Source organism: Apteryx rowi, unplaced genomic scaffold (assembly GCF_003343035.1).
Source record: "Apteryx rowi isolate R43461 unplaced genomic scaffold, aptRow1 scaffold_253, whole genome shotgun sequence".
Taxonomy (NCBI): Eukaryota; Metazoa; Chordata; class Aves; order Apterygiformes; family Apterygidae; genus Apteryx; species Apteryx rowi.
In genome coordinates this window covers 1,122,436-1,136,638 of record NW_020448897.1, presented here as the reverse complement: position 1 = coordinate 1,136,638, position 14,203 = coordinate 1,122,436, and the positions used below count along the sequence as shown (strand labels likewise).

Below are 14,203 nucleotides of genomic sequence, written 5' to 3'. Positions count from 1 at the left end.
TGATGTCTGACATTGGGTTAATCTATATAAACTGTTTATGGTCCTTGTGCATCAGAAGCAGCGCAAAAGTGAATATCTAGAGGAAATATTTGAAGTGAATTAAATAAGAGTTATGAAGTATACATAATGAATTGCTGCATATGAAAATTTTATGATACAGATTATTCTGCATTTTTTGTATCTATCTCTAGATGTCAGTGGTTTACAGCAGTCCTAATACAGCTTGTGTATGCCTATCCTTCTCTGCATATCTTATTTGTGCATCCATGTTTGTTTTTGTGTGTATTCCTTGTCTAAAATTCCTTTTAAAATCTCCAAATTGTCATTGCTGTAGCAGCAGCACTATTATATTTCCTTACAGCTTTTGTCACTTCCAAAACTGGTGTTAGAGTTCTGTGCTGACTAGCAGTGAGTCAAGCAGAGACTCCAAATATGCAGGAAACCTAAACCACAGCAGCTCCTTCACAGTGCTTCTAATAACTGATAACTAGTTTCATATGCCATATCAGATACTTATGGCTAAACATGTATGTCCATATATATATACAGCATTTTTATCATTCTGATGTTCTCGCTTGTTTCACCCTTTTCCTCTTCTTAGTTTCCTTAAAAGAAAAAAAACGTCCCTAAATTTAATGGATGTCGTCTTTGGGACAGTCTTTGACTATGAAATATTTAGCTCATCTTGAGCGAGATTCTTTGTTTCTTTTCTGCTTTACAATTCTTTGTTCCTCAGGTAGTGACAGCCTCAGCTGTTCTGTGAAAATTGGTCATCATGGATGGACATAATATTTAGAATAAAGTCTTCCCCTGGTCCTGTTGAACCAGTGTAGCCTGTAAATTTTTCCTCTGATTGTGAGAACTAAGAATCATTGCAGCTGTACAGGTTTGGCCAGTTTTTCTGATATATCCGTGGTAGTGTACTGCTTTATTTTGAATCTGGGAAAACTCAGAACTCTGTGACAGTCCTTGGCACTTTCTTCTTAAGTTTTAAAACTGACTGAAGCAGCTAGTTTAAGTTTGCTGTAGCCCATAGATGCACTAAAATGCATCTGCTTAAAAACAAGGTTGCCTGTTGAACATCAGTTGTTGAAAGAATAATTGAGACAACTATTTAATGCAATCTTTGTCTTGCAAAAGTTTCCTTACATAGGTTAGACACACCTTATGGCAGGTGAAAGAGGACTGTAATATAACATGATATAATCTTTGATTTAAGTGTATGATGTGATTTTTATCTAAAGCAAATATGACTTTACGTTTTTGGATGCTAAATCCCTCTTTTGAGCATCTTGAAGTAAAATTTGGATGCCTCAGAAAATTGTCTTGTAAAGAAACTATATGCTTTAACTTTGGATTGTGAAACTGACTATTAAGGAATTACTTTCCTAGAACATACTTCATTATCCTGATATGTTTTTAATCTTATTATGTTTTGGTGATGTTGACTCACTTTCTTTGTTCTTAAGTGGTGATAGACCTTTACCCAATTTCTCTGTAGATGTTGTTCACTTCTGCTGTTGAATTCCTGGAAGTTTTTAGTTCGTACAGCCAAACAATAAAGCATTATTTATGTGAATGCTTTTAATGCACACTGTGTGATGTCTTGCTTTCTCTGACAAAGTCATCCCAACTGCCAGCAATATTCAATGTAATTGCTGAGCTCTGTTTAACTGGCAATGTGTGACTTGATGCAAGATAATTTTTTTCATGTAGGGACACATATGTAGCCCAACACAGGCAGGAATATCAGTTTTGGGTGAGAAAGTGGGTGATCATGAAAACTAAAATGGCTGTCAAGTGCAGTGTCTTATTCTGGACAAGTTGAGCAGCTTCTTTGCATAAAAGTGCAATAGTTCTTTGGCAGGTGGATTGCAGAACATTTGCATGTAAGCGACAAGCCAGAGCAAGCTGTTTCCTAGGAGCAACTCATCTGCTGCAAAAGCAGTAAAACTGTCAGATGCCAAAATGTAAAAGCAGGAGCATCTCAGGGGCTGGCCAGACTTACCCTGGCTTGTTTCTAGCCTTACTAGAGTTGATCCTCCTCCTGCGCTGCATTCACTGCAGAGCCTCCTGATAGCATGATTTTCGTGGTGCCGTGTCTGCTCTCCGCGCGCCGCGGCTCGGCGGCGGGCTGCGCGGCGCGGGCGCGTTGCGCGCCCTCGGCGCTCTAGGTGGCAGCAGAGGGCAGCCCGGCGGCGCGGCTCCGCCCTGCGCGGGTGGCAGAGGCATTGTGAGAATGTGGGCAGAGCGATGGATACGTCTGTACGTTAGACATTGGGTGAAGAGCGGTGAACGTTATCTATTGAGAAGGAGAAATAAACTTGGGTGATATTAATTGCTTGTCATGAGACCATCAGCTCTTTGAGACAGGGACTCCTCTTATGACTCAAAACATTAAAATGTCAAAATGCACTGTCATGTTGAGCTGGTGCCTGATAACAGTAGCCTTTTTGTGCAAGTGCAGATGAATATTTTCATTGTAGTTAGAATAATCTCAACTCCTTTAGGAAGTGACTGAGAGCTGAAAAGCAGTTCCTTGTCATTTTGCACACTGTTTTTATTTAGAGCAAAAGAGAAAAAAGGAATCGATCAATTCTAAATCTTGGCCAGAAACAGCTGAGTTCATTAACTGTAGGTAATTTCTATGTTCAGTGAAGTTAATATGTGAGAATTGGTCTTTAAGTAAATAAACACAAATTTGTTTGCATGATGTTTAGTTCAAACCAAACAGAAGCAGTAGAGGTAAAACGCCAGAATTCCCTAGCTGAATTCCATCTGTCTAAAAGTATGACAATACCTCTTTAGCCATTGTTTACTTGGAAGAATATGTATTGTAGTCTGGTAAAAAAAACATTCTGCTATCCTAGCCTTAAGGACTGTCAAATCTCTAGGAATAGAGCGCTTTCTATCATACCACTCAGCTGATCATCTTTTGTTCCCAAAAATATCTGGCAGCATACCTGTTGTGGGTAACCTGTTCCTTCCTTACCGCTTCTGTTCTTTCTTTTTTTCCATTCTGTGTTTCATGTTTGCCTTCCGCTTGTTCCCTATGATTATATGGGGTTCCACCATCCAGTGGTGAGGGAACTGTAATTTCCTTTCCCATCTTGTCCTGAAATATTAATCTGATAGCCTTATTGTATTTATCAGCTTAGTAATTGTCAGAGGCCTGGCTCTGAGCCTTGGATTGCTTTTTGTGCTTCTTAATCTTTTAGAAACGGTTGTATAACCTTCAATATTTCTTCTGATTATAGAAGATGTATAAACCTTAGAAGAGGCTTGTAATGTTTACCTTGTTATGCACTTTGCATATCGTCTGGGTGGTGTAAAAGTGTGACCAAATAGTGCTTTGAGTGATTGGTGAAACTGAACTGACTGTGCCATGTTGTGTGTCAGGTTACCCTCTCGCAGTGATTCTTGATGGGCATTCCTTTGCCTAATTCTACCATAAATTGCTTTGTAGATCTATTTTGCTTTCCTTCTAAGGTACATTGGTTACCTTTATATAGTGGTATATATTGTAACTGAAGAGTTATACCAGGCTGTATGACAGAACTTTTGACAAGATCATCTGTGCTTCCATTTTTTCTATAATCTTAGTGAATCAGATCTCTAATGAGCTTATGACCAGACTTTATTAATGTAGCTATGTAAGGCCAGGTTATATACACCATCCATGTGAAGAAGCCTATCCTTTTTATTGTGTGGGAACATTGTTCAGCTTGCTAGCCAAATGAGAAATAAAAAGCCTTCTTCAGGAACTGATGACTCATCTCTTGTAGCACAGAAATAATACTGAAATTAACTTCAAATTTAAAATTGGTTCATCCCTGAAATACTTCAGAGATGTGTTAGTTTCTCAAATACTTAGAAACCAGCTCTGCCGCCACTATGTTCTGCCTACTGAAAAAAGCAGTAGAGGTGGAAAACTGAAATCTCACATTTCCTAACTCTTGTTACTGAATGCATTAAATTATTAGTGTTTGCTGAAGTCCATTTGGGTCATTGGAATGTCCTGTTAATAACTGTGGTCCATTATGCATTTTTAAACAGCCAATCAGAGTCTCTTCTTTTATCTGGCGTATGGTCTTTAAAAGAAGAAAACCCCTTATCTCCAGTGCTGTAGGCATTCACCCATCAGTTTTGCAAGGGGAATGTTGTTTAACTGTCATGAAACAAGCCTTTGATGCTGTGATCACGCAGTGAATTGAACTGAATCAAATGAATGGTACAGTAATAAAACTCTGAAGGCAGAAACCAGAAGTGGTAGAAATGTGTGCATCTTAATATATGGACATCAAAAAAGATGGCTTTTGACTGGAGATGGGGTTAGGAGTTACCACATCATCAGAATTGCCCTTAAAAATTACATTGCTTGAGGTAACCTGAGAAAAGTGTCCTTACTTGCAGCTTTTCAAAAAGGCTTGCATTCATGCTCTCACTTTTACTTTCTTGTACTAAACTGTGTGCTGCAGACCCTGATATAATCAAAGAAAGATGTAAGCAAATGTAGCATGAATGAATGTGTATCTACTAGATGAAAAAAATTCTGAAGATTTCTTATGTTTAAACAGAATTTTGGTGATGCTTAAATACTATGTCTTTCTGTTTCATAAACATTATGTAAAAAGGAAATGGAAATGCTGCCTACATCTTTGACTGACAATGCTCCAAGACGATTATGAGACTATGTCATGATGCTATACAGCTTTGAACAGTTTTGAGGGCACGCTTGAGCAGGATGATGCAGTTGCTCTTTGGATGATTTGTACTTTGACTTGATGTCTGTTTTTTCATTAAAAAGTTTTAATAGTACTTTTATCTAGTGACATTGACCTGGGGATCGCATATCTGCTCTGCAAGGCCCAGTAAACAAATCACATTTTATTGAGCAACAATGAAAACTAGTTTAAAAGATTCAGACCATTTCTTGCATGAATAGCGGGTTAATTTGTGTAGCTGAAGCCATTTTTCCTTCTCACTTGGCAGATGTGGGAGAGATGCTGCAGCATGTATGCTGAAATTTTGGCAGTGAGTGTGTTCCCAGAAAAACTGAACTGCCCATTCAGTATAGGAATGCAAGCCTTATTGAATATATTGCCGATTGTGCCAGAATACTGTTTATGAACAGATTAACTTTGTGTTTCCCAAGCAAAAGAATGTGTCCTTGTTTCTCATGAGCCGCTTCTGAGTTGTTTCGAGCTAGCAGCCTGTGTTCTGGTGTTCCTTCATATGTTGAATCAAAGCATGATATTCAAAGAATATTTTTGAACTCTCAAACTGAAAAACCAACACCTTTTTCATGTATAGCTCAGTTTGTTGCTCACAGGTTAATTGGAATGACTAGTTACTAGATTTCAAATAAGAGGTCATTTAGTTTGCTGGGTCTCTAACTACTTCTGTTTGAAGGTGTCTACATCTTGCATGTCATCCTCCCTCAAATGTGTTTTTGTTAGTATTTGTCATGTCTCTTAGTGCTGTGAGATGTCCAATGTGGTCCAGTATGTGAGCAGGTTAAATGATGTCCTTAACATCAACTTTTAACAGCAGCCATAGGAAGTCATGCTAGGAAAGAGGTCTTCTCAAAAACAAACTGAAAGTGTTAAATGCAATCCATCACAATTTGAGAAATCTGACCAAACTTTCACAGCTCCTGTGGGCAGATGCATTATAGGGTTGCTGCTAGAAAACTGTTCTTAGCACTGTGAGTGACAGGTGAGAGCAACTGTGGGAGAGGACTTAAGCTGTCTCCCCTAATAGAGTATCTAGAACAAGATAAACCTAACTGTCAGTTTGATTCAATATGGGGAGTGAAGGATCCTTTTCCTTCCTGGAAAACCTTAGGCTGGCAGTATATTCTTCTTTCTCTGTTTGAACAGCTGCTTTAGTACAGATCCTCAGGTAAGAGAAGAGTGGTTTTTATACATATGGTTTTAAGAAGCAAGTGTCATACTTTATTTCCCCCCTCCCGTAGTTAAAACAGCTGAATGGATGTGTTGTCTTTTCTGGATTAAGACCAAGAGTGAAAACTTTCAGCCTAAACAGTTTCTTTATTTTTGTCATGGTTATAGCTGAATATATAGAGATTTTAAATGTGAGCTCTACTTTAATGATGGCCATTAAATAGGAGAAACCTAGCAACATCTGTGCAGTCAGGAGAGCATGTATTTAGTAGATTTGGTGGTAAGCACTGCTTTTTAGTTTATAAAACTCAAGTATCACAGAATCACAGAATGGTTAAGGTTGGAAGGGACCTCTGGAGATCATCTAGTCCAACCCTCCTGCTCAAGCAGGGTCACCTAGAGCACGTTGCACAGGATCGCATCCAGGTGGGTTTTGAATATYTCYAGAGAAGGAGACTCCACCACCTCTCTGGTCAACCTGTTCCAGTGCTCTGTCACCCTCACAGTGAAGAAGTTTTTCCTCATGTTTAGATGGAACTGTCTGTGTTTCAGTTTGTGCCCATTGCCTCGCGTCCTGTCGCTGGGCACCACTGAGAAGAGTCTGGCTCCATCCTCTTGACACCCTCCCTTCAGATACTTGTACACGTTAATAAGATCTCCTCTCGGCCTTCTCTTCTGTAGGCTAAACAGGCCCAGCTCTCTCATAAGAGAGATGCTCCAGTCCCCTAATCATCTTTGTAGCCCTTCGCTGGACTTGTGCCACATCCCTCTTGTAGTGGGGAGCCCAGAACTGGACACTACTGCAGATGTGGCCTCACCAGGGCTGAGTAGAGGGGGAGCATCACCTCCCTTGACCTGCTGCAGCCCAGGATACCATTGGCCTTCTTGGCCACAAGGGCACATTGCTGCCTCATGGTTAACTTGGTGTCCACCAGCACTCCCAGGTCCTTCTCAGCAGAGCTGCTTTCCAGCAGGTCAACCCCCAACCTGTACTGGTGCATGAGGTTATTCCTCCCTAGGTGCAGGACCCTKCACTTGCCTTTGTTGAACTTCATGAGGTTCCTCTCCGCCCAGCTCTCCAACCTGTCCAAGTCTCTYTGAATGGCAGCACAGCCCTCTGGTGTATCAGCAGTATATATAAAATTAGTCCCACTCTAGTCGTTGTCTTATTAGTATAAATACAGATGTGTGCAGAAAGTTCTTATGCTGAAACAAGTAATTGATTTCAGTCTAGCAGTTTTGAGCAGCCATACAGTAGCACACTGAACAGAAAACAATGAGAGCAATGAGGTGGCTATGTTTCCGTCACATGGATTACAATCATTCATAGATAAACTTTGAAAAAACTGTTCTTGAATTCTCTTTGGCTTGGCTTTTTTGTTTACAGGTCAAGCAAGAAACAAGGAGAGCTTGATTTGTCAAGTTGTTATTTGGAAACAAATGGAAATGCCTGTTCAGTACTTTCTTGTTAATGTCTTGACTGTCAAGCTGTGAGGCTTGCTGTGAAACATTATTAGGAGAATAAAACTCAACCCCCCCCCCCCATAATTCATATTAGTTAAGCGGTTAACACTATGATTTTGCATTTTTAGAGGTTAAGACCAAGGCCTAATATTTACTTAATACTAGTGAGTGCTTTCCCTGAAGCTGTTAGGTCTTATGCTTTTTGGTCTTGACCGAGAACAATTGTTTTCTGCTTGGTTATAAGGTGGTGGTAGTCAACAACTTCTAGGTATTCCTTGATAAAGTGTAAATTTGCAATAGTTAATAAACAAAGGACTCTTGATACTGTTATTGGAAGACAGTGTGGTGCACAGTTCTTGTTTCCTCTTAAAACTGTTCTCTTAAACTCAATATGACATGGACTTTGTGATGTGAGGGAAGGGTGTGTTTTCATCTTCAGTGGGCAAAAAGAAATAAAATCTTAATGTCTCCTGTAAACAGTGGTGGCAAACTAGACTTATTCCATTGGATAGAATCTGTGAATGTGGCTAAATCATTTACTTTCCAGATAACTCTTGTCTTTTTTAACGGAAAGTGCAAGCTCTCAGTGTAAGGAGATCAGCATCCTGTGTCAGACTGTTGTCACCTTTTGTTCGACACATTCTTTAAAGCAGAATTTTCCTTTTTTCTTTAATCTTGGGAAACTATACCAAGTCTTGACAAGTCAGAAATTGTCAAATCAGCTAGTACAATCATACTTAAAATTGAGGTTTAGAAAGAAAGTGGAGCAGGAGAGAGAGGAAGCAGGAATACATGTTGCTTAGAAATGGAGATTTCATTGAATGTTATTTACAGTGAATTATATATATATTATGTATGAAAGGGAGCCGCTGGAGTTGGTAGCCACTTTTATACATTATTAACATTGTGAACTGCACTTTGGCCACCCTTGAGAACTGCATCTGCAATAAGATTAAAAGCTTATGATCAAAATGAGCAATAACCTTTGGCAATAGCATATGGAATAACCCTCTTTATTCCTTTGCCAGTTTTGCTTTCCTTTCTGAAATGTCTATTCTGTATCATTAGGTGTTTACTGTGAAAAATAACATTACCCACATGTTTATTAAGATTATTAAGGAGGGAGGTAAAAGAAGCTAATGTAAAGAAAAAAAATCATAAATTCCGAACAATTCATAAAGCAAAAAGTCAATGTAAATTTGAATTGTCCTCTTAGTGCCCCTGATAAATGTGTGTATAAAGAATGAAAAATCTCCTTAAAGATAGGGGCTTTAAGTAGTGGTGTGGTGGTTGAGGTGCAGTTGGTCTTGAGCGTTTCTAACACCAAATACTATATGTTTTAGCTGGAGGAGAAATCTTTGAGCTTGTTTTCTTACAAGGTTCTAGTTGCTGCTAAATTTTTTTTCATGCTCTTCTTGCTTAGCACTGTCAGAGAGGAAAAGGTGCAAGGGAAGACAAACTTTGATTTCTACAAGCAAGCAGTGCTTTGCCCTGGGGTTTGGGGTGGTGATGGTGTAGGTATATCAATAGTAGGAAGTAGGACAGCTCATCTGCCCCCCCCCCCAAACACACACACGCACACAAAAAGGGGGAAAGGGGTGGGGGAAGGGAGAAGAAAGTGAGCCAGAGGCAGAGTACTGTATGTGGGTAGGTAGGGATAGAGATTGGGATACTGGAGGAATACTGTTCTCTGCAGCTCTGCCTCCTTCCCTGGGTGCGCGTGAGCACTCCTGAATGTTGTAATGTCCGCTTCCTTCTAAGTAAGCGTCTGTGAAAGAAATGGTGCTTAGTGCTTCCCATTTTCCTGGTTGCCTTCTCCATTTAACTGAGCTTGCTGAAAATAGTTCTTTTCTAGCTTCCTTATTTCCTCCTTTAGAAAGGATGGTATTTTTTACAGAATATAGCAGGGCCAATCGTAAAGCAGGCTCCTTTAATTTTTGAAAGACAATGTTTTGCTTGGGGCTGCAGGGTAAGGCTATCTATTGGAGGACTGTAGTTGACTTAGTGGGCCTGATTTGGATGCCAGATGCAGAGCTCTATTTGGAGGCATTACTTTGTAGTCCCTCCAGCTCAACATCTCTGAATATTTGCCTTGCCTTATGTGACCCAGCAAACACTTAGAAATGCTTTCTGTGAAGGACAGTGCTTCCTGGAGCTGAAGGATGTGCTGTATGCCAGCTCAGATGCAAAGCAGCAGCTTAATATCACCCTACTGTCTTGGAGTAAAAGCCTGCAAAGGGATCGGTGCACACACTACAGCACTTGTTCAAATCTGCTTATGGATTCTAGTCTTGACATAGAGCTTTTTCAAAAGAATGTCTAGTGTTTAAATGTTTTGATTTGCTTATGCTAAATGCTAGTTTATTATAGGCATACCATATTTAATATTGGACATGCCATTTGCTAGGCACCGACACACCGTTCTAGGCAAAAACCAAATGCTGTTAAAAACCGTTTTTGCTGGAGGGAGTTATAGTAGAAACTCTGGAATAATGTGTGGCTTGCTTTGTGTGGACTTAATCTATCAAATACTTTGTAGTTTTTGGAGTTTTGCTATGAAAGCATAGCCCATGGTGTTCCAGATCTTTCTCTTGTTCAAATTACAACCTGACTTTTACGGTTTCTTGCAGGCCAGCCCTCCAGATCTCTATATTGAAAGATTTAACGTAGCTCTTGGACAGTATATGGGAGCATTGCAGAGCATTGTGCCTCTTTTCATATATATGGTAAGTTTTAGAAAATTCTTTTCAAGTAAAGTGTGTCCATACACAAGATGTTAACTGAAAGTGAAGAGAGTAAAATGCAGCTATAATTATTTTTCTTGTAGAATTTTATTAATGCCTGATTTTGCTACCTACGTAACAGTTATGATCAAATCTTGTGGGGAAAGGAAGGTAAACCAGTGCTTTTAAATTGAGTAATTTACAATTGGTTTTCTCTGGTATTTCTTTCTTGGGAGGGGGAAAGGTTTTTTGTTTTGATTGGAAAAGGGTCTTCCCAGGTAGTTAGGTCATTATTTACATCTTTTTGAACAGAGATAGTTTATTGGCTTGTTATATGCTGGCTTGATAGCTTGGGCAGGTTACAAAGATGAAGATTTCTTGCTCTAAATTGCACCAATTCAGACAAGACAGATAACATTTTCTGTCTTTCAGACAGAAAAGTAGTCTGTATTATCTATTGGAAATGTCTGTGTCACTTGGTCAGGCAATTTAGAGCATTGCCTGGATGAAGGCAAATTTGTTTTCTTAGCTCTGTTAGGCCTATTTGCAGAAGTTCAGAAACCATTGGCTATAACCATTTGTCCTGCAGATTTTGGAATTTATGAAGTCTTCCATATCTCTGAAGTTTATTACTTGCATAGCATTTGTCAAAGTGCCAAGATTTTTATTGCCTTTTTATGGTAATGAATAACATAAGTTTGGATTATGACCTTCTCACAAATGGTATTTGCATTGGCATCATTCAGAAATAAAGAATAAAGGAAATATTTGTTCGGAAAGAAACTTAAAAAGGATTTAAACAGATTTTGATTAAGTAACTATTAAATTTTTGAAATTATTTTCATTGGTAGGTTTCAAGAACTTGGAAAGCAATATCTTTTAAAAAGCTGATCTGTGTTTTAGCAGATGTACCTGAAACCAAGTAATTTGGTATGGTCTTTCAGTACAGTGTCACCATGTAGATTTGTTATATTAAAAGAAAAATTTGGCTTTCTTCTTGAACTGGATGCCTTCTAATCCACTCTGTATCTAGTTAATATAGAACAGAATCCAGTTGCTACAGATTTTTCCCCTGTTTCCTGTCCTGGAATGCTGGGAAAAAATAGGAAGAGGCTTTTCTTTCTTGCATTCAGACATTTTTTTAGATGCTAGTCATTTCTCCACCTGTATGTGCTCGACTTGTTTATTGCAGGCAGATGTTTAAGCAATCTCATACTTATCTACATTTGTAAATGGATATTAAATTATAAGCTGTTCAGGTGTGTATTTTTATTGAAGGCTTACATCTGTCAGGTTCTTGATCAAAATCCATCTTCATCGATTAAGACTGCAGTAATTATCACATTCAAGAGAATGTTCATGATAATGATAAAAACTCTAAACATCAAGTAATGATTAAATTCAGAACATTCCTCCTTTTTAGATACAAAGCCCACTCATTACAGCCACGTATAAAGGAGGATATTGAAATCTGTTTAGCAGTTACACCTTGTCAAGCAATAAATAAAGGTTTTTAAGAGTATAGTTGATATCTGAAAATAGTCAAAATTATTAATGAATAATTAGCAGGCCTATAAAATGAATAGTTTAATAGTGATTATTCCTTTCTTTGAGAACAAAAAAAGTTTAGTTAGTTTATTATTTTAAAGGAGAAGCTTCATTAAAACATGGCTAGTGATCAGGTAATAAATCTCTGTTCTTGCTAACACTTTCTCATTTAAGTGACTTCATTCAAGCTGGTACTAAGTGCTAGTGACTTCTGTGTTCGATTCTCATTATGCCAAATGCAGTGCTAATTTGGCTCAGCCTCCATATGTATTTTTGAAGGATAATATAAAGTTAAGACTCATTTCCTCTTCCCCACCCCCAAATATTTTATTTATCAGTGTTGCTTGTAACATGAGAGATAATTATCTCTAGAAAAGATAGGATGAAAAATATTTTCTTCTAGTTTTTCTGTATGATTTAAAAGGTGCTTTATGTGCAGTCACTTTTGCAATTCTTACATTGAGTCTAATTGAGTTTTCATTCATAGAGGAGCAGCAGCAGTTTCCTTTATTTAGACAAGAAAATAAAATTATACAAATTAGTACAATTAAAATTGCAGGAGTTGAAAGCCTAATTTTTCTGTACTATGAATTACAGTTTTGCAGCTACTTAAAAATATATTAAGAGGTATATTTAAAGTGGGGTGGACTACGTTGTTGAAATCTGCCTTTTTATCAGAAATGACAATGTTTTCCTTTTCTGGTAGTGATGTAATTGTTTTAACAAAGGTTGTTGAGTTGCACTGAAACTTTGTTCTGAAAGGGTAATTACACTGCTACTTAAGAAAACTTTTTATATATATACTTAAACATTAAAAAATGTAGGAAGCCAAGGAAAACCTAAAGACTTAATACAACTGGAACATATTTTTGTGCCTTGGTTGGCGAAAGAGACATTGTATTTTGTCTTAGGCTTATTCCTATATGCTTTGAAATCAACAGCAGCACTTTTCTTCATTTCCCTGGTATGTATCAAACCATATTCTTGCACGTGAATGGTAGAAATATAGGAAACTTACTAGTTTAACTTGCTTGTGCATGTTGACCAAGGTATGTTTCCAAGCCTATCTTGAATAACTTCTGAGAGGGGTGACACCATGATTGAGAGAGTTTCCTTTTTTTTCCCAATTTTGCTAGGAGCACTAATGTTTTTCTTTTTTACAGGGCGGTGTATTTTACTGTCTCTGACTTCTGCTGCTTAAGTAGACTTTTCAAGAAAGCATGGAGGGCCAAAGTACTTTTCTCTCCCCGAAATTCATTGATTTTAAGCTCCTTCAAAAATTTCAGGCTGGAACTACAGCTAAACCAAACTAAATTGGAAGTTAGATTAGTACAAAAGGCTTTACTCCTAGGAATAATTTCTAGTAAATAACTGTTCTGTATGCTTTATAATTCTAAATGTGGTTATTCTGGAAGCTTAGAAGTTGTATGTATCACAGCAGCCTGCACACATGAATAAAAAAGAATCATATTGCCACTTCAAGAAAAATTCAAATGAACATTCAGAAGATACTTTTCATTTTGTGATAGTCTAATTTGCTGATTATGTTTAGAGAGGTAGCTGAGAATCTATTATCTTGTGACATGAAGTAAGCCTAACATTCATGAGTCCTGTGGTTTTAAGATAGTTGAGATTAGAATTTTTTCTTTGCCTCTAAAATGTTACCATTCTTACTGGATGGTACTGCACTTTGGTGCTTATCAACTAGAGGACATTGTGTGTGTGTGTATATAATATATACATACATAAACAGTGTGTGTATATAGACACGCACAAAAAGTGAGGTAGTAAGCATTCTTGTGTAGTTTGCTTTTTTCCTTTTCAATTTTTTTTCCCTCTTAATGGCATTAACACAATCATGTCTTCAATGTTGGCCAGATTGTTGTATGATAAGGTGGTTTCTAGAAGAAATGCTTAAATCACCCCTGAGTTTCATGGGCATTGACACCTGCTTATCCTTCTACCTGTCTGTTAAGCCTTTAAGTGACTTGATGAATTTTTCAAGAAATATTGATATAGCTTAGGTAGTGACATCTTATATGAAAAGTCTGCCTACTTCTTCACTAACAAGAATGGGAAGACTACAGTTCTTGTGCTGTCTCCTTTCAGCAGGGTTGATTGGAAACAAAGTATTCATTTTACATAGTTTTTCATAGTTTTAAATCTGCAAGTGTAACTTTTTTTTTTGAAATGTCTTTCCAAGTGAGTGAATGAGAAGAGTATTTTGCAACAGAATACTGCTGTGTTGTATCTCTCCTCCTTAAAACTGTTCTTTGTTGTTTGTCTAGTTATAAAACTTAAGGTATAGGTTTTTCAGCTCTTGCAGAAAAGAAAGCGTTGCTGCTTATGCATGTTGTTGCCAGATGCATGAAAGAAGGATATGATGTTAGGAAAGGAAGGGACTCGGTTATTTCTTTAGTTGGGTGTGTCTCATTTGTCAGCTCAAAAGGTGCATTAATTTGACACTGTCATATTCTGGATCAAATCAGTAGATTGATGCCTTGTGATACTGTGGTCATTCTTGTATGTTGCACCAATGCCTACATGATAGTGCTAACTCAG

General features: G+C 37.9%; 1 protein-coding gene across 8 annotated transcripts in view; it reads left to right on the top strand.

The window, feature by feature from the left end:
- The window catches only part of CACUL1 (CDK2 associated cullin domain 1), a 45,259-nt gene that overhangs the window by 12,211 nt on the left and 18,845 nt on the right, over positions 1-14,203 (top strand). For 7 of the 8 annotated variants that reach the window (XR_003253704.1, XR_003253700.1, XR_003253702.1 and 4 more), the window contains exon 4: positions 10,001-10,096. The exons of the other annotated variant lie outside the window; for it this stretch is intronic. Coding sequence is in view for 2 of the 7 variants with exons in the window: in XM_026067059.1 (XP_025922844.1) it covers positions 10,001-10,096 (96 nt within the window). In the remaining 5 variants the exon portion in view is untranslated. The remainder of the gene's footprint in view (positions 1-10,000; positions 10,097-14,203) is intronic. 8 annotated transcript variants of the gene reach the window in all.